This window comes from Ambystoma mexicanum, chromosome 3q, assembly GCF_040938575.1.
Source record: "Ambystoma mexicanum isolate Mex_15411 chromosome 3q, UKY_AmexF1_1, whole genome shotgun sequence".
Classification (NCBI taxonomy): Eukaryota; Metazoa; Chordata; class Amphibia; order Caudata; family Ambystomatidae; genus Ambystoma; species Ambystoma mexicanum.
Genome location: NC_090926.1, coordinates 312,316,717 through 312,335,766, shown reverse-complemented (window position 1 = coordinate 312,335,766; position 19,050 = coordinate 312,316,717). Strand labels below are relative to the sequence as shown.

Here is a 19,050-nt window from a genome sequence, read left to right as displayed (position 1 = left end):
TCCAACCTTCCTTTCGACACCGCGTGTGGCTTATCGGTCGATGACGTGGTCGACTGTCAGCCATAGTGGGTGTGTTTAGTGTGGTGTGCATTGCGGGTGCTTGAGCCGCCGGGTGTCGTCTCGGTAGCAGAACCGGCCTGTCCGTTGGAGTCAGGGACTCGGACACAGGAATCTGTCAAGCGCCGATCGCACTCAGCGTCACTTAGGACGCTAATGCGGCCATCGCAGGAGGCTTCCTCAATGTCCATGTCCATGGTGGCCTCTGTCTGCATGGCGTTGTGGGCCTAGCGATTAGTCTTCCGGTCTTCAGTGTCTTGGGCTGTAACAGTTTTTCAGAATGGTCCCTAGGAAGACAGATTACACACCCTGTGTGAATCCTTCCAGGGAAACCTCCTGTTACAGGAAGGCAACATTTAAATGGGGTTTTCTCCATAGTATGGAAAGATGGCAGCTTGGTGATGAGAAAAGAAGAATAGGGATATAGGCATTTTTTAAATTAAATGAATTATGACCTCCCCCCCACTCTCCCTGCTGTGCAGGGCAGAGGCACGTTGGGGCCTAGATAGGCTGCAGACAAAGTTAATCGAGACGGGCGAGTCGTTGTCGTTGACTAATGGTCTTGTCCTCGAAAGCAATCGCCGGAGATCTTGCAGTGTACAGCCGTCGAAAGGATAGGAAGAAAGTCTAAATTTAAACTTTGTATAAGTAATGGTGTTAGCCAGAAGAAGGAAATCTGCAACTTGCGTCCAACTAGAATGGCGAAAAGGAACAATCTGAGGGACCTCGACGCGTGAAGGTCAATGGGTACAGGAGATGTCGCACTAGGGATAGTATTACTGGCACGTCCTGTTGACTTCCCTTTTTGAGTATCGAAAACAAAAAATGTAATACTCCGCAGCTACCACTAGATGTTGGCCTATGCTTGGCATGTGATCTAAGAAGATCCACAAGCCCCAGAAACACATTTATTTATTATCACAGAGTAAAAAGAGACAGCAAAGTAAGTACTTTAAAATATACAAAGCAAGTATATAGAAAACACAATAAAAAGGGATAAGAACTCAATTGCCACCTCCTCACTCCATGAAGCATGAATCACAATGGAGGGGTCTAACCAAATGGTTAAGTACTACATCTATGTGGTTCATAGAAAAGAGAGTGGTAACAGGTGCAGAGGATCAACAGTCAACAAGTTAAGTTATAAATACAGTTGTGGGCATTCGAAGCAATGAAACCACACATGACTGCTGTACCACTATTACTTCCTATGGGACAAAGTGAACTCCAGTGACATATTATGCTAAAATCAATAACAAAAAAATGAGTGCTTTCTAAAATTACAGTTTATGTTCTAGCAACTCTGGGGCCGCATGGGTAGGGTGGATTGGTGGGGCAGAAAAAGTGGCCCAGTCCAGGTAAGCAACACAATTAAGAGGTGATAGAATTACCATGAGACAAAAATGCACCCCTGCCCTCAAAGGAATATGGGCTTCTAAAGGTTCAGGGGACCCACAAAATTAGGCAGCAACAACCAGGAAAATCCCCCCCTTCCCCCTTCTACTGATACAGTAGTCTGTTATCCAGAGGGCCTGCAGTGCTGTTCAACACCAGAGGCTTCACATGGATAGCCACTGCCTATGGTAGATGAAGCAGGCTTCTTAGGGAAACAAGGCAAGCTCTCAACTTGCCATTCCACAGCATGCAAGTGTGACTGATGAGGGAAGTAGAATGAAGAAGAGCACTATCCAGTCAACACGAGTGGTTGTAGTTGGTACTCTAAGCAGGACGGAGCAGGGAATCCACATCACTTAGAATAGACAGGAAACCGCATAGATCAGCCATTGGGATCAAGAGTAGATTGGTGCACTGGCCAGCGCAAGGAATGCCTTTTCAGGGCAGCAGATCAACAGTGCTATGTGCATCTGAAGGTGAGGACTATAGCACAACACAAGCCACCCCAAAAAAGGTAAAAGTACTACCGGGATCACTGTAGACTAGAAGGGGAGAGCAGCAAGACCATTCAGGAACAGTCAGCCTTGCTGCTTCACTGCCAGTACCCCATGGCCATCAGACCCCCAAATAAATATCTGGGCCAGGAGAGCCATTCGCCTCAATGTCACCATCCTGTAGGATCACCTACCGCACCACAGGAAGTCCAGCAACTGTTTTACGGCATTGTCCTGGATCCATCGGATAGTCAGTGCTGGTGTACAAGTTCATATCGTCCCTGCAGCCACCGGCTCAGCAACTGCCAATATGCTTTTAGTGTCTGCAGGTGAAAATGGACAGGAAGGGCAGGGAACAGCTAAATAAGCGCAGCGGTTGGTCACCAGAGGATCTGGCAGCAGAGTACTTTTTCTTTTAAGCAAATCGAGGGTGATAACAGGGCTTCAGGCTTGAAGTGGTATCCTCTGCTTCCACAGCTCTGGTGTCACGTAGCCATATTGGCTAAATGGAGATTTTGTCAGGCGTATCATTGCCATGGTTTATTTAATAGTTCTATATGGCAAACCGCCTAATTATTAACACATCATGAAAGCAGAATTAAGATGCTCCGAGACTTCAGGCTCAGAGCCAAACTTCACTCCCCATTAGATGCCAATATCTAGTTGATTACTAAGTAACATCATGCTGGAGCTACACTAACTGATTAAAAATGTATCTTGCAAACTCGCTGGATTGCTTAGATCTGCTTTTGGAAGATGACCATATCTTCCCCCTTGCAATCCATCTCCTCAAATCTTACCGGCAAGTGGCATCAGACACAAGCCTACAACCCTATGGTGGACAAGGTCAATAAAGAAACTACTCTTGCTGTTTTTCCAGACAACCCTTACAACAAAATATCTACACTGCTATAGAGCAACTTGCAGACAAAGAGCTTTGCCACAACAATAGCCTATAAATAGTGACATGTTTGCGTAGAAAATACCACCAGCAAAGTTCAGCAAAGGATTCCCATAAATTGCGTTAAATCTCAATAAATACAAAGAACTTATACCATGGGAAAACAAGCCAGCAACAGATTCCTGCTTTTTCTCCCGCACCCATCTCTCTAACCACTTCTAAGACCCTCCCTATGGGAGCAAGTGCTACCACGTCTCATCAAAAGACAATGAAGCAAAATCAAAGAGTGTGCAGACAGCATGCTTCAACACAACACATTTCCTGTACCAATGATTCAAACAATGAATTCCATCTCAAACAAGCAATAATCAGGGCCACGCTCACGAAATCCACATTAAACCCTGTAGATCCCACTGAAAATGAGCCTACTTCCAGCCTTCCCCACTGCACAAAAATGCTACAAAAACATTCTCCAATATCCAGGTAAATCTTGACACTCCAAGTCTTCTTGACAAACTTTAATCTTGTTTGTGCTCCACAAAGCCTGCAATGCCCTCCTCCACCCTGGTTTGTGTGGCTTCTCTCATGTCATCTCACAGACTGTGTTCCACTTCCTGTACAGTGGCTCAACAGTTCTTGTGTGGGGTTTTGCCAGGTTAAACCTGCCACTCCACAGTGGATGACACTGAACTTGAACCATAAACTTCACCAGCAAGCAAAACCAATACCAGGCTCTAGAGACCTGGCTATCATTGAATTATAAATGCCAGGGATGTCATTTCACCAAAATGCCAGGGTCAGCAGAAGTGAGATCAACCGACCCTTGACCTCTGATGACACAGGGAGTGATGTCATTTGACCCCACCCCAAAGCGATATGACAGGAAGCGACGGAACACTACCTTTCACCCCTTGACAAAACGGGAAGCATCACATAGCATTGTTCCTAAGTACGCTGAGAAAAATGTTAGAATATCACTATAATGTGATATACATTTCATACAAGAATGGATCGCCATATGTATCGTTAAGATCCGTGTATATAGGCCCATATTACCAAATTACTGTGAATGCAAGCAGACGTCCATGGCCAAATGATGATGTGTTATTATATAGCATATGTGTTGGTACTCATTTATCAACCTCAGAAGGATGAAAGGCAGAGTTGAGATGTTTAAGAACAAACTAATCAGTGACTCACCCCCTGAAGTGTGCCTGAAATAAACCTTTAATGAGTCTAACAATTATTGTAATGAATTTCAGAAAGGCAAATTATTTGGTATTCCTATTCTTTTTTATTTAGGGTCACTGCTGAAAGTGTTAGACTTGTGGAACTCTTTTTTTCAAGGGAGACCACAGGGGTCGCAGTTGCAACCCCTGGTAACCTGTAAATGACGTCCCTGATGAATGCCAAGAAGCATTTAAAAATCTTACTAACCCCAAAACCAAATTGCTTCAATATTCAATTCATCCCAAACATTCAATATCCCAAACTGTTACAAATCTCAAAGTGACTGGTCACGCTCAACTCGAACAATTTTAACATATGCTTTTGATTCTTGATGATGGCCATACAGTCGAAGAAATATCAGAAGATCCCAACGGCTCTAAAAACAAAAATCACTGAGCCTGGATGTGAGGACCAGTCCTCAGACAACAATTGCACCCAACGGGCCAAACATTGGGTCCTTTAGAAGGAACAAGCCTCAGAGGAAAACTCCCTCAGGGCATGGACGCCCCTACCGTCAGGCAAGCCAAGAGAGTTCCCACTACAGACATTGGAATGCGGATATCCCGGTGATGAAACCGGCTCCCGAACATGAACTACCAAAGCAACACTTAACAATGGTGGCGTTGTTCCTGGGACACAGGTCCTTATAAAGGGGAACACAGTATACCACTTGAAGGCATGGTGGTCGCTCGCTTCTCCGTCAGAAATAAAGGGCGGAGTCTGTCCCCATAGCAATCAACCAGGGTACACAATTAATGAATAACCTTGGTGATTGGTGGATTCTGGCGGCAGCAGGGATTAAAGAGAATGAGGTTGATACATTGTGTCACAGAGGATGTCTCTTCCCTAGGAAGAAGACGACGGCTTGGCCGGCTCCAAGTACTGCCTATTGAGGGAAAGGAGAATGCAAGACGAATAAGGAAACAAGAAGTACAACCCTACCCGTTGTCAAGAAGAAAAAAAGACTGGCGTTGGACAGAAAAGAACCCTGAAGGCGAACGCCAAAAGGAGAGTCCTGACTTCTTCAGTGACACATTTTGTTGAGCCTCCATGCTAAAATAAACCTTTCTTTAAGCATCCACTCTTGGTGTGCCTCTCTGTCGCCCACAAGTGGTGGCAGCAGTGGGATAGTGAGCACCATGGAGGACATAATCAAAACGCTCACTAAAGGGCAACAACAGCTATTACAAATGCGGCAACTACAGATCCATCAGGCAAAGGCGGATAGACAAGCATTTCAGCAGCCAATACAAGTGCAGAGGGATCGTCAAAGTGTTGCACAGTGGAAAAACCATAAGGCTCTTGGACAAATCATGGATGTGGTGGCAGCTACGCCCAATGGTGCCCTCTTCCATATTGCAAAAATGTCAAGTGGGAGAAGGTCCATCTATCTTTATTTTTGACTATGTTTGAACGAATCACCAGGAATACCCAAATGGCCGCCAGAGCGTTGGGGTCAATATGTGGCGCTGGTTTTAACTGGCCAATGGAAGGTGCATAGCAGGCGGGAAAACCCCACTGGAGACACGCCATACAGTAATGTAAAATAAAAAAAAAAACATTCTGGAAAGACTGGGAATGAACAAGGGGAAATAGTGACTCAAGCTACATGAAACCAGATTGAAACAAGGAGAAACCCCATGGCAGTTATTTTACAGAATACAAGACTTGATTGGAAAATGGTTGCAACCATCTACTTCTACTATGGCACACATACTGGGGAGGTTAATACTTGAACAGTTTCTAGAAGCTCTGCCACTACCCAGTCAGAGATGGGTACTCCAGCATCACAGGCCTAGCCTGTTGGAGGCTATCAATATAGCCTTCAACTACCAGAAGGCAGGGGTTTCGAGACCAGGAGCTAATGGAAAAAAACCCCAAGACACAGTTGGAATAATTTAGACCCAGTGGTGCGTGTTATCAGTCGACGGAAAAAAATACCGGGAAACTTGAACCTAGAATGGGTCCCACAACGATAACCACAAGACAACCAAAACGTTTTGCCTGTGTCCAACGGGCACATAGCGCGCAGTTCTGCCCAAAAAGACCCAAGGTGGAACTGATGGAAACTGCAGCCATCCCAACCCATACTTTCAGGGGATGACGCTATGCTTACAACATGGATGTCAAGGTTGATGGAAGACCCATACAGGTGATGTTGGACATTGGAAGTCGGCAAATAGCAATAACTCCTCAAGTAAGTGGATCTGCTGTATGTGATCTGTGTTCTATATGGATAACGTGTGCGCATGGGGATGTTCATTATAAACCTTAATGTTAAGGATAAATTCATAGACGTGAGAGCCGCCATTATGCCTTCCTTACCCACTCCAGTACTTCATGGCTTCCATGTACCTGGTGTTGAAGAACTCATTAAAGTAGAGGAGTAGATAGAGGTGAAGAGAAGTATAAAAGCAGCACGTCCACAGAAAAGCACATCTGAGGTCAGAAAAGCTAAGCAACAGTGGACAAAGAATATGTTACCAACGGATATCATCAACTGGGGAATAGAAAGTCACAGTCAATCCTTTATGGCAGAGACACAAACCGACAAGGCCTTCGGCATAGCGAGAGAAAAGGCTGATCAAGAAGAACCAGAGAACCCAAGTGCACCATGGTTTAGATGGAAGAAGGGTTTGTATTACTGAGTACAACAAACGCAGACCAATGAAGCAACAGAACTACTGGTACCGAAATCTTACAGAGAAACCCTGTTGAAGTTGGCACATGACCATGCCATAGGAGTCCACATGGCTGCTGAGAAAACACAACAGAGCATACTCAGGAGGTTCTACTGGCTGGGAATATATGGGGATGAGAATAGAGAATTGCAAAAACTGCCCAACCTGTAAATATACAAGTGCCTATGTTCCCCCAAAAGTTACTCTTCAGCGTATGTCTTTGGTAAAGGAACCCTTTCAAAGATTAGGCATAGATATTGTCGGACCCAGTGAAGCCCAGGAGGCAGAGGCTCCAATACCTTTTGGTCAATGTCGATTATTCCACCTGGTATCTGGAGGCATTCCCCATGAAAGGACCTTCAGAAAAACATGTATGATGTGACTTTTGTATTCCTTTCTCCGCGTTGGGATACTGGATGAAATAGTACCCAATGAGGGCACCAATTTTATGGTCATGGTAATGGGGACAGGTCTTCAGTCTAATGTTTATCAAACAACTTCGAACATCCGTATACAACCCACAAACAGATGGCTTGGTGGAACGATCTAACAAGACCATTAAATACATGCTGACAAAAATAACGGAACCAGGTGCCAAGAATTGGGACAAGGTCTTGCCTATGATCCTTACGGTCATCAGAGATACTCCCCAGTCATCTGCTGAATTTTCACCTTTCAAACCTTTTTGGTCAGCAACTCTGCACCATCCTGGACAAAGTAAAGACAGAATGGGGAATGCAGGATTAAAGAACCCTGTCGGAATATGCAGATACTCTGAAGACACATTTAGCTCAATTACATGACCTAGCTATGCGCAACCTCAGTCAAGACAAGAGCAAACAATACAATAAACACAGCCGAAGGAGAACCTTTCAGACCGGGGACAAAGTCACTACATTGTGAGCCAACTCGACCATTAACATCAAGCAAAGAACTATCACGTCAACCTTCTAAAGGAATGGAGGGACCCTGTGGCTACGATCACTCTGATCTTCTCAGAAAACGCAGATTCAATAGTAGTATGTCTCCCAATGAACCAAGTAGAAATAAACAATGTTCTATGGGTGAAGGGTTATCTGAGGAGAAGCAACAAAATGTAAGGACTTTCCTTGAGGATCTTCAACCTGTCTTTCCATCCTCCTGGAAGGACCAGCATGGTTCAACATTCCATAAAAACAAACCCTGATCAAATAGTCAGACTCAAACCATGCCTGATACCAGAGGCAAAAAGAGCTGAGGTGAAAAGGGAAATAGATGAGATTCTAAGAATGAACATCATTGAACCATTGAAAAGTCCCTTGTGTTCGCCTATTGTCCTTGTCCCAAAACCCGACGGAACTACACAATTCTGTATAAATGTCCGACAGTTAAACCGCATTTCAACCTACGAGGCTCACCCAATGCCACGTATAGACGAATTGCTGGAGAAACTGGGTTCCGAAGGCTTCTAAGGAAGGATCCTCAAGCAGGAGGTAAGACTGAGTGGTTGCTCCCATGCATCCAGGGGTTGAAGTACCAATGAAGCTGGTCATCAGCACAGAAGCAGGGCTTTGCTGGGATAGTTGAAGACCACAATGCTGGCTAGATGCAACAATGAGTTCTGTGACTTCACTGCAGTGCTCCTCTTTGAAGAGGTTGACCACCAGGAAGCTTTGCCCAGAAAATAGTTTAGCATATATGGCACATACGGCACTAAGTGGGCAGGAAGAAAACTAAAAGACAAGATGGCCAAAAAACTGGGCGAAATCTCGTGGCACCGCCATTTTAGACGATATTTTGTTCTAAAAAAGGCATTATGCAGCAAAATGCAAACGTGCACACAAGAATGTAAAAAGCACAGTAGAAACAAATCAAGGGTTAAATAGGTTGAAAATCCACCATATGGAAATCATTCAGTTAACTTCGAGGTTGACTGTTGATACATGCGGTGGGATATCCATGGATTATGGTAACCTACTATTGCAATTTGAAACATCGGCGAATGGCTTCAGAGTGGTCAATCAGATGAATAGATATCGTTATAGCTAGATGGTGTTGGAGCAAATGAAACACATGCAGCAGGATATAAGGAAGCTCAAAGCCTGCAATCAGATGGAAATGATTCCAGAGATAAGTCGCCAGAAATACCGAAACCGGTTTATTTCTTTCAAACTCATTTGTGATGAAGAGTGCGCAGAAGGTATGTTAAAACTAATATGCGCACATAAGAGCAGAGAAACGTGAACAATAATAAATGATGCCCAAACTTAAAAAGTGAACATGAGTAGTGGAGTAAGTGCCAGTTCATGGGTAAGACACTTTTCGAAAGTGTTTAAAAAACAAAAGGACTCAAAATGTCAATTCCATCTTAGAGAAGAAAGTTGTATGGAAAGAATGTTGTACTAAAGAGGACATAGATGATGCAATTTCAAAATTAAAGGACTCCGGGGCTGCCGGCACGCATGGCTTAACGAACATAATGCTGAAGACAAAGAGCAATGGGCCAAATTCATTGAAATTTCCATGGCAACGAAAATTCCTGTAAGTTGGCAATCGGCAGTCGTAGTGCTGATCTTCAATAAGGGTGATGGTGCAGATCCAACTAACTACCGTCCGATTGCCTTGTTAGATGTCCTCGGCAAAATCTTTACTACATTTCTACAAAAAAGATTGGCAAAATGGGCAGCTGGTGCAGAAATTATAGATCCAAGGCAAACTGGATTTTCCAAAGGTGTAGGAGTCGAATTGAATCCAACACGGCTCAATTTGCTGAAACTTGAAACAATACAAGGTGATAAATATTGGTTTCTGGTGTTTGTAGACCTACGTCAAGCATTTGAAAGTGTCAACAGAGACACTTTATGGAGCAAATGAACAAAGTGGGATTGTCCTTTGGCCCTGTTACAGGCAAACAAACAACTTCACTCCAATACTTCAATTCAAGTAAGAATTAATGCGGAAGGTGAATTGACTGACAGAATTAAAACTGGATAGGGCATTAAGCAGGGTTGTCACTTGGCGGCATTACTTTTCAAACTGTACATTGCGGATTTGCCGGCTGTGCTCTTAGAGAGTCATTCCTTCCCAGCCAAAAATTAATGGGCACCAGTTCAGTTGGGTAACATACGCCTATGATTTGGTGCTCATTGATACAACTCAAATAGGACTACTGCGCCTGTTAAACAGTTTGGAGGCATATCTGAGAAGAAACGACTTGGAGATAAATGTGGAAAAGACAAAGATTATCACCTTTGGTTTGAATCTCGGGAAAAGAGGCAAAAACTACAGATTGTTCAAGCTGTTTCCCAGCTGTAAACCAACAGAAAACATTAGATATCTAGGGGTTTTGTTCAACAAATCAATAAGAGAATGGCCATGGATGGAAGATCTTAAAATGAAAATTAAGAACTTAAAGTTGCAAGGTGCAAAATTTCATTCAGATTTCAGAAAATTCACTCTCACACCGGTGATCATGTTCTACCGACAAAAGGTTGAGGCTAGAATAACATTTGGAAGTGAGGCTGGTTTTAACATCGATAAAGCTACCTGGGATTTGCTAGAAGGGATTTTCTGGCAAAAGGTCCTACGACTCCCAAACAATGCATCAATCGCTGCCATACGGATATGAACTTGGGTTACAGTCTCTATTCGCTACAGTTTTATGGAAATCATTATCAATGATGAGAAAAATGTCACTGAAGTCATCAGTCATTTCCTATCAAATACTCAATGTGACAGTTGAAAAGCCCTACACCAAGGCCTAATGAAAGTGTGGTCGCACCGAGTACTTGCCTATATCGAGGAATTCGGAACAAATATTGGAGACTCTTCAGGCCAATCCATGTGCAGTAACGAAGAAACTCTTAAAACTATGACTGGATCAACACTATGAACATCAGAGGAAAACTTGCATCCCCATTAGACCTAGGCGGAGAGGCACAAGGGGTAAACAAAATTTCCGAAATATTTAGAAAAATCTCCATCTCAATGTCCAAACTGTGATCAGTTTTTTCAGTTGTGCCTAAATCTGCTTCCTACCAAGGAAATGCTATTCTTAAAACATGATGATTCCACCATGGACAACAATTGTCGGTTTTGTAACATTTCAGTTAAGTCTTCAAAACACTTGGTCATTGAATGCTTGACTATAAAGGCTCAAAGAAGTTTTTTTATTTTGGGAAAGTTTGCCCCGAAGAATGGAAACATGGAGGAGTGGTGGTTAGTTTTGCTAGCTGGTGAGAATTTTAAGTTGCCTTGTGCAAATTATCTGGACAAGCTGTTGCTGGAAAAGGCATGATTCACTCCGAGTGAAATTTATCACAAAAACGGAAGGAAGTTAAAATATTGTTGATGATATCAGCTGAGTTGAAATGATATTGATGGGAAGATCCAGTAGTAATTAAGTGGGCTACTTGTCTGGATTCCCAAGTTTTAAGTGTTAAGTGTTTTTGGTACCTGACTGATTATTTGGGACGATTATTGATAAAGTGTAATAAGGAAATAATGTTTCGAAGTGTAAAAGAAAGCTTGTAATAAACAAAAAATGTACCAAGATATTTGCTGCCAGCCAGTCTTGGACACATCATGCAAGTAATTATCATAGTGTTACAAAGTATCCTTGCCTCACTGACATGTGCAGTGCAAATCAAACAGGGAATTTCATAATGGAGGACAGAGTGCCCCTGAACGGATGGCCCTAGAGACTGATCAGTGCCCCAAAACGGATGAGCTAAGCAAAGTACAGCAAAAAAAGCTTCACTTAACAGCGAAAGTTAGGTCAGGTTCAAAACACCACTTAGGGAGGCTCCATACATTTCTATGTAAGGAAAGCAGCAAAAAGAACATCTTTCCTAACAATCAGGCATACAAACTCAACAAGGATATAACAGTTTCATTTTGAAAAAAGGCCTTTTTCAGAAATGTTTAAGGTTTCAGAAACTGAAAAACTGAAGGAGCCCATGATAGATCAGATTAGCCATTTGGCTGAATTGAATTAGTTCACGTTTACAGATTTCGGACCCCGCTTCCTTTAAATGAGTACAAATTATACAATATTGGTAGAATCTACATTATCTGGTATCACACAAACTGGATACTGAATAAATTAAATTAAAAAAAAAGGTATTTTCAAGTTGTGTCGGTAAATTTGCTATTTTGATCCACTTCAAGATGACAAAATAATGATTAAAAGTGTGTAAATGCAATCAAACCAGAAGATTAGAACCAAGGGAAGGGCGCTCAGCCAATGAGGTGTTGGAACAGCGAGCGAGAATATAGAGTCTCTGCCTGCTGTTTTCAGCCACCCGAGGTCCTTCGTCGGGAGGCAGCATCTTTTTTTTTATGTGGGGAGGCAACAGGGAGACTCTCCATGTTGACTCCCCACCCGCTCAAACCAAGCCTACCCTTTCCCCTGCCCCATCTATGTCCTCCCCACTTGCTGGAACGGAGCTGTGTGCTCCGGTCCTGGCGCTCCTCCCGCTCACGGCTGCCATTAAAATGGAAAAAGGACTTTTCCTATGGAGATGGCCACCTTGTTTTTTCCCCGTTAGGGAGATCGGTGTTGTGCAATAAGCACAGCCAATATCCAAGAAAAAAAATATATATATTTGTGCGAATAGCAATCAAGCCCCGGCAGAGGAGGCATCTAGGCCGGTAACAACCTGCAGCCCTCGCCGAACGCACCCTTGCTGGGGAGTGATTGCTAAATTACACTTTATTTGGTAGGAAACGCTGATCAAGGGCACATGAAGCACTTTTTTCTGCTTCCTTTCTATTACGGTCTTGAGGAGATTGCTACATTTCTGTGAAAAACATCAAATATGCCAGACAGTACAGTACAGGAAAAATGTGAATATGCATATTCTGGTCAGGCCAAAGGTAAGGACAATAAGAGGCAAGCTAGGTGAATGGATGATGTGGTAAGGATGCACAACTGGATGTTGGAATGCGCCGTTTAGATCAAATTTATTGGATAAAGTACTCCCTTCTATACATTTTTTGCAAGTCACAAAGGACTTGTGTAACCAAATATACGAACGAGGCCAGAGGTCACAAAACTCAGGGGCAATTGCAATATGCTTTTTACATACAATAGGCGTTACTCTATTCCTTAAAATACAAGGCAACACAATGTTGACCCCTTTAATACCTTGTGTCTTGCTTTATCTAATGTAAGAGACCTTCCAGTTGTTAATACATATAATCAATGTAGAATCGGTCTGCATGGAAAATAACACTAATAGGTCGCTTTTATTGTGTTGAAGAAAAAAAGTTTAAGCGGTTTAACAAAAATGCATCTAAAAATATTTTGTGGTTTAAAATAAAATGCAGATAGATCTTGCTACCATCTTAAATTCCAGTAGTGCACAAAATAAATGAACGAACAACAATTGATCAATTAATGTCTCCTTCTCGATCTTCACCCCTACAATGATAATGTACTCACCCTTGCACCAGCCTTAACAACCTTGGTGAACCTCTCCCTAGAAACTAGCTTCTTCAGTTGCTCTCTGAAAAATGCTAGTTTAGAACAATGAATCCTAAAAGCTAGTTGCAGGTTTAATAAAGTGCAGCAGTGACAGCTGGAATGCTGCTCTCTGCTGGTTCAAGCAGAAGGCATTGTTGCGGGACAACCCAAACGCAATAACTGATTACACTTGCGGTAGTGATGTCATTTTCTTATTACAGGCCTATGGCCTATACAAACGTACAGGGTTTTATACAAGCTTTGATGGTGGCCATGTATTATAAAGAATTATAAGTACATTGAATGTGAACCACACCCATAGTTGGTCTTTTGCAATGCTGGTTCCTGTAGTTCTTGCCAAACACTGCTCAGATTGATGTACTTACACTGATATATATATATATATATATATCAAAATGTGTTTGTGGTGGGATTCATGGCGAAGCGTTGCTCCTTATACAATTCCACACCATTTCACCAATCTGCACCAGATTTTGCATAGTTGCACGTTAGGATCCTCAGGAGATTACTGGCTACATGACATTTGGACATCCTGCCACTTTTCCTGGATTTCAGCAAAAATCCAAATTTGTTTGTGGGTTTGTGGCAAAGCGTTGTTCCTCATACAATTCCACACTGTGTCACCAATCTACATTACATTGTCCATAGTTAACCGTTCGGACCCTACGGACATTACTGGCTACAGGACATTTGGACACTCCACCACGTTCCCCGGATTTCAGCACAAGTCAAAAACATTTTGTGGCTTGGCGAATGTTTGTTCCTTCTACAATTCCACACTGTTTCACCAATTGGCACCAGATTTTGCATAGATACCTGTTAGGACCCTCTGGATGTTACTAGCTACACGAAATTTGGACACCCCACCGGTCCCCCCCGGATTTCAGCAGCTTCACACATGAAAGAGCACTGAAGGTCCCAGTATGCAGCAGCACACCAACTCTCGCCTGCCTCCCCACATCTGCTCCGGGATATGTCAGCCATCCACACGCGCCTATTCTCAGTGCAGTTTACTTCAGGGTGCAAAGCACATCAAGCGATAAGCGAATCGCAACAGAGGCCTACAGGATCAGTGTTATGTCCATCTACAGATAATACCAAAAAATAAATAAACAGGAGTTGCAAGATATGCTAGCCATTAACTATGCAGAGTGATAGGCAAACAACTAGGATTACTCAACTAAGGAGCAGGTAATAACCAATATTTGTAGATTTGTATGTTACAATTAGTGGTTGAATTTCATAAATTAACTTTGTAAATCTATTTATTTTTTGTTATGTCAGTGGCTAATAAGATGGTAAGAAATAGTAAAACAAAACTATATCGGCAACTTTCTGTAATCCTCCAGTGACCACCGGTTGTCCTAACCTCCACCGGTAACTTAAAACCCTGCTGAATAACTTGACCCAATCATCCACACAAAAAACATAAGCCTCGCTCAGCCTTTGGTTCAGCACTGAAGTAGCAGTAACAGAGCACCCGAACAGCACTCAAGAAAATCCAAAGACCCCAAGGACAAGAAGGCCTGCTTACGCCATCAAAGAGCTACCATACAAATTATCCTCTGAAAGAAGAAATCTTACCTCTACAACCAAATCACTTAATTTAATCCTTCTGCAGAGCTGCTCCAAATCTACAAGGAACTAAGATCGCCCCGAGAATGCCCCGGCCCCCCACCCCCTGGCCCAGTGGCAAATTCCCCAAGGTATTGCAGATACCCTCTGTACCTACTTGGTGGAAAAGACAGAAGCCATTAATCTGTCACTCTATACCTTACCTAGATCCACTACTCAGTCTATAACTGACCTGTTGACAAATTGCCTCTTAACCTTTACTCCTGCAAGGGTAATGAACTCCCTCTTCCACCAGCCTTTCACAACATTTCAGAACTGCTCCCTAGAAACTAGCATTTCCCTTGAGTGTATATCACCTCTCCTGAAGCAGTCCAACGCTGACCCCAATATTACAGCTAATTAGCATCAGATTGCTAACCTATAATTTATCGTCTGCATCGTGCCAAAGTGATTGCTAGTCAACTGTTACATTTAACTGAGAGACACAACCTTTCACCATCACCAATTTGAAAGAGCACTGCTCGACATTAGAGATGACATACTGATGCAGTTGCGACTCATCCATCATGGGACAGGGGGGTGCCGACCAGCCAATATTAATGGAGGAGCTGCGGTTGAAACTGTCAAAGGACAATAGTATTTTGTTATCTTAATTGTAGTTGTCTGTATTGTATAGATAAGGGCCCAGTATAGTTAACACAATAACTATACAGTCCAGAGACTATTCTGCTCTTTATGTTACACCTTCCACAATAGTGATACACATGCTTAAAGTTTTCTGAACAAGCCTTACTTTCTGAAATGGAATCCAAAGACCAATTAGTATTGCAACAAGTTGCCCTTTAAACAGAGTAGGCATGAAGAACCAGGGGACAGGAAAACGCATCTGCAATGGAACTTTGACAACTGGTGGCGGTTTGACTTACCAAAAGTGTGTGGGGGGATCTCTCTAGATTGAGCACCTGTTAAGCAGAAACCATTGCACGCAGTCTGCCACCAACAGATTTCTGCAAAGGGTTTTGAAACATGTACGACTCATTTCCCTCTGCACTTGGCTCCACCTTTGTGCTAGACCAGCTCTCCAAACCCTCCAACAACAAACATGCACCCTAAATCCAGCCCCATTCCTCGCGTTTGCAAGCCCATCACCATTTATTTCATTCACTCCTCTGTAACTGGGCTAGTTCCCAAAAGCTTTCATCTTTACTAGTAGTTGCAAACTGCCCATTCAAATTGTCCTCACTAATCTCTTACTCCTCGCTCCACTTACAAGCTATCACTTGTGCAACCTCATTCACTCCTTGACCCCATGATACAGACTATCGGTCACAACTCGCTTATCATAGTGAAAGATACAGGGTTGAAAGTACAAGCAGACTTTACTTACTGTGGGAATATCACAATCTGTATGAAAGAGATGAAGCAAAACACGAGCAGAGTACAAGCCACGTATCCCCCAAATCGATCGTCCACCTTCTTAGAGTACTGTGAAAAATATGGAGGTAGTGAGAGCATGTGGATGTGAGAGAATGGGAGAAAGGTGGAAAGATTAGACAAAATGAACGGAGGAACAGTGACAGATTGGCATACGGGACAGAAAGCGAAAGTAAGTATAATTGTGGATAGGAGGAGCGAGAGGAGGAGAAACTGAAGCAGAGAGCACACAAAAAACAGAGGACAGTAAGAAAGATATAGTGGTGTAACTATATACGTGAGAGGAAGAATGAAGAGGAAGGGAAAAGGCGAGAGAATAAGAATGGAGGGGAGTGAGGAAGCAGAAGGAAAAAGAGGACACAGGGCAAAAGAGCGTTAAGTTAGAACATAATGGGAATTGTGATGTTGGAAGAGGGGATTTGAGTGGTTACTATGAGAGGATGCAAGAAAAAGAAAGCAACTGGGGGATACAAGTAAGGGAACGAACACAACGCATAACATGGAAAGAAATCATGGTCTTGCATACCTTCTTTTCTAAATCCGGTGTCTGGAAGGTAAGAAGGAACTTCTTGACATGGTCTTTGCGCAGCTGATCAATGCTCCTGGCATCAATGGCTCTTCCCAGAAACTCATCCACCTCGTCCTCAGGGTTAAGTGCTTCTTGGGCATTCCTGCTACAATCCGGTGAAAGAGAAACATGTCAGATATGAGGAGGAGGAAGTTAGAGAGATAAAGGAATGGAATAGTGGGAGCGAAAGAAAATAAGAGTGAGGAGGAAAACTCGAGTGATAGCAGGAATGGAATAGAAAAGAGCAAAAGGGCAGAAAGAAAAAAGATAGAATGATCGAGAGGTAGTTGTTCATTAAGGAGAAAGAAAGACATTTAGTTTTAGGAAAAATAAGGCAGGTTACAAGTGGCAGATCAGGGAGGAAGATACAGAAGAAAATGCGAATGAGGAGAAAGGTGGAAGCAAAGGCAAAATAAACAGAGGGAAAGTGCAGTGTACAGTCTGCCACTTCATGCATCCAATTAATTCTAAGATACAAGTAGATATTTCTTCCCCTTCTCTCATCCACAGCCATTCAGGCCTAACCTTACTGGCACAGAAGGGACAAGAGAGCCTTGCATAAAAGAGGGAATATCAGGGGCCCCTTACCCATAAGAAAAAATGGCAGGGGTATTTTACAATCCCAGGAGGCGAGGTAGCAAGCAGCGAGCATCTTTGGTGGGGTATGGGAATCTTCAGTAGACTAGTCCAGTACCTACCCAATTCAAGGTCTTTCTTTACCCACTGCATCCCCCAACTGGAACTGGAGGCCATGTTACCTCTAAGCTGGGCACATGTGTACACTCTGGCTGCTGCTCAGAAGAACAGTAGAAGCGCACACACACATTTACCAACTTCGCAAGCATTCATAAGGCAAAAGCCACAACATTTGCTTTCTTTGTTAGTAAAGCTAAATTATGCGGACTTGTCTCGATATTCTGGACTAGCCCAGTTTACACTACCCCTTCTAAGCAAAGTTGACCATTCACATCTAATTGGGTTAGGGTAAGCAAATGCCATGCTCAATTTCTCATATTTTAGCAGTACAACCATTACCTGTAAGGGGAGAGCAACACTGCAATATCATTTGCTTGGTGTGCAAAGGATTCTGGGTATGGAAATATTCTTGGCACCATTCATAGATAGCATCGTGGCAACAGATATTCAGAAATCTACAATGCAATTCAGTTCATCTGCATACTTTCCACGTTTTCAGAGTTCCATTGGGCACATACCTTAATGCTATGGCAACTAATTCCTATTAATAAATGGTTTCACTGTGCACTTAATTTTACAAAGACTTGTATGCACTGAAAAATAGTTGGCTCTATGCAGATTCGTGACATTTTCTTAAATTGCCCATAACATCATTGTGGGGCTTTAAATAGGTTTAGCAAAAAAAAAAAAAAAGAAAAAAAAAGTACATTGGGTATGCACATCTCCTGGTGCATGTTTTACTGCAGAGAAGCCCACCTCAATTGTTACTGGGCCCGGTCAACTAGTATTGGAGGCAAGGAAAAGAGCACAGTCGTGTGTGAAGGAAAAATCAACTACTTTCAATAATCAAGTCCCTGTTTCAGCAGTACACTACAGTGAAATGTGTCATCTACTTTCATTCATTGCGTGTTCGTCTGTGCCAGATCTCCTAGCCTCTTCTCCATTTTGTTTACCTATTAACTCTGAAATGCAGAAGGGACTCCATCTTGCATACATCTGAGCAGTATTGCTTTTAAATTAGAAGACAAATATATGCAATTTATTTTAATTGGTTCCCTGAGGAACCTCAGTGAGTCTCCCAATTGTTTCATTTTCTTTAGCCTGGGGGCAATGCACGGCGGGAAAAACAACTACAGGCTAGGTGCCCTGTGATTTCATTTCCCACGAAAGGGTTACAAGTATGGCTCCAACAACATTTTACTCTATATTTGTAGACGTCTGCAGCCAAATGATTTATTATGGAGTTGAAGAGTAATTTTCATTGCCAATATCGGTATTTTTAGTTGCATCAACATCTATTGTAACTTTAAACAGATATAATTTTGTAATATAAACGACTTCCTCCTTATTAAAAGATACCTTTCTTTTGGAGTTCCTCTTCAGATCAGGCAGCAATATTAGAGCTCCTTCCTGTGCCACTCTTTTCCTATAACCTCTGATCCAAAAAGATCAGTGGAACTTCATGGGTGGCAGAAGGGGGCAGGCTGGCTCCTCATCTCAATGTTTTCCTTTCCGTTTGCTGGGTAAATAGGCTGGTATACTTCCTATCTGGG

The 19,050-nt window shown here is 42.8% G+C and overlaps 1 protein-coding gene and 1 long non-coding RNA gene across 2 annotated transcripts in view; one reads left to right on the top strand and one right to left on the bottom strand.

Moving 5' to 3' along the window:
- ADCY6 (adenylate cyclase 6) overlaps window positions 1-19,050 on the bottom strand; it is an 820,353-nt gene that overhangs the window by 296,028 nt on the left and 505,275 nt on the right. The window contains exons 12-13 of the mRNA XM_069653856.1: window positions 16,760-16,907; window positions 16,187-16,284 (exon numbers count right to left, since the gene is read on the bottom strand). Coding sequence (XP_069509957.1) covers window positions 16,187-16,284; window positions 16,760-16,907 — 246 coding nt within the window. The remainder of the gene's footprint in view (window positions 1-16,186; window positions 16,285-16,759; window positions 16,908-19,050) is intronic.
- The window catches only part of LOC138582512 (uncharacterized), a 340,772-nt gene that overhangs the window by 260,905 nt on the left and 60,817 nt on the right, over window positions 1-19,050 (top strand). The window lies entirely within an intron of this gene.